Here is a 650-nt window from a genome sequence, read left to right on the forward strand (position 1 = left end):
CGGCCCGACTGGTAGCAACAGAATGCGAGTTGAACAGTATGAAAGGATTTCGTCATATGTACATACAAGGTTATATGAAACGAAGTGTGGAGGAAAGACAATTATTTTTATTAATTTGTCATAAATTCAATAATCTAATCGACCCTAGGACAAGGTAATATTAATTAAATAAACAAGAAAATATATCCACATGGGGAACCTCTGTCTGACACCTTACCGATAAAGGACGAATTAAATTAAGCATCGGGCTAATTTCTCCCTTGGTTCTTTCCCCTTCGTCAGCTTCGTGACCTCGGCGATGCGGTCCTGGGCGAGGGCAGTTCTCCGGGATGTTTCCATGGCGACGCATGCGCAGACGGTGGGGTCCTGTGTCCGAAGCAGGCAAGGTACGTGCGAATTCTCAAATGAATAGCCACTGTACTCTTTTGTTTCCGTTGCATGGCTGTTCACTTGATTAGCTTTGTAACTGAGTGTCTAGTGTAATTGTTCTATTGTATAACTGTTCACTAGCTCGACTTCGTGTGTGTGAAGGCAGGTTGCGTACAACCTGTGCAGCTTTTCTGTTGTACAAGTGTCAAACTTATTGAACTGTACAACTCTTCAGTTCTATGTCTATATGACTGTACAAGTTATTACGTTGCTATTGCATT

The 650-nt window shown here is 42.3% G+C and overlaps 1 protein-coding gene across 1 annotated transcript in view; it reads left to right on the plus strand.

Moving 5' to 3' along the window:
- The window catches only part of LOC119586935 (putative neural-cadherin 2), a gene marked incomplete at its 5' end in the record, with an annotated part of 72205 nt that overhangs the window by 46955 nt on the left and 24600 nt on the right, over positions 1–650 (plus strand). Inside the window, 1 exon segment of the mRNA XM_037935667.1 lies at positions 283–386. Coding sequence (XP_037791595.1) covers positions 283–386 — 104 coding nt within the window.

Source organism: Penaeus monodon, chromosome 22 (genome assembly GCF_015228065.2).
Source record: "Penaeus monodon isolate SGIC_2016 chromosome 22, NSTDA_Pmon_1, whole genome shotgun sequence".
Lineage (NCBI taxonomy): Eukaryota > Metazoa > Arthropoda > Malacostraca > Decapoda > Penaeidae > Penaeus > Penaeus monodon.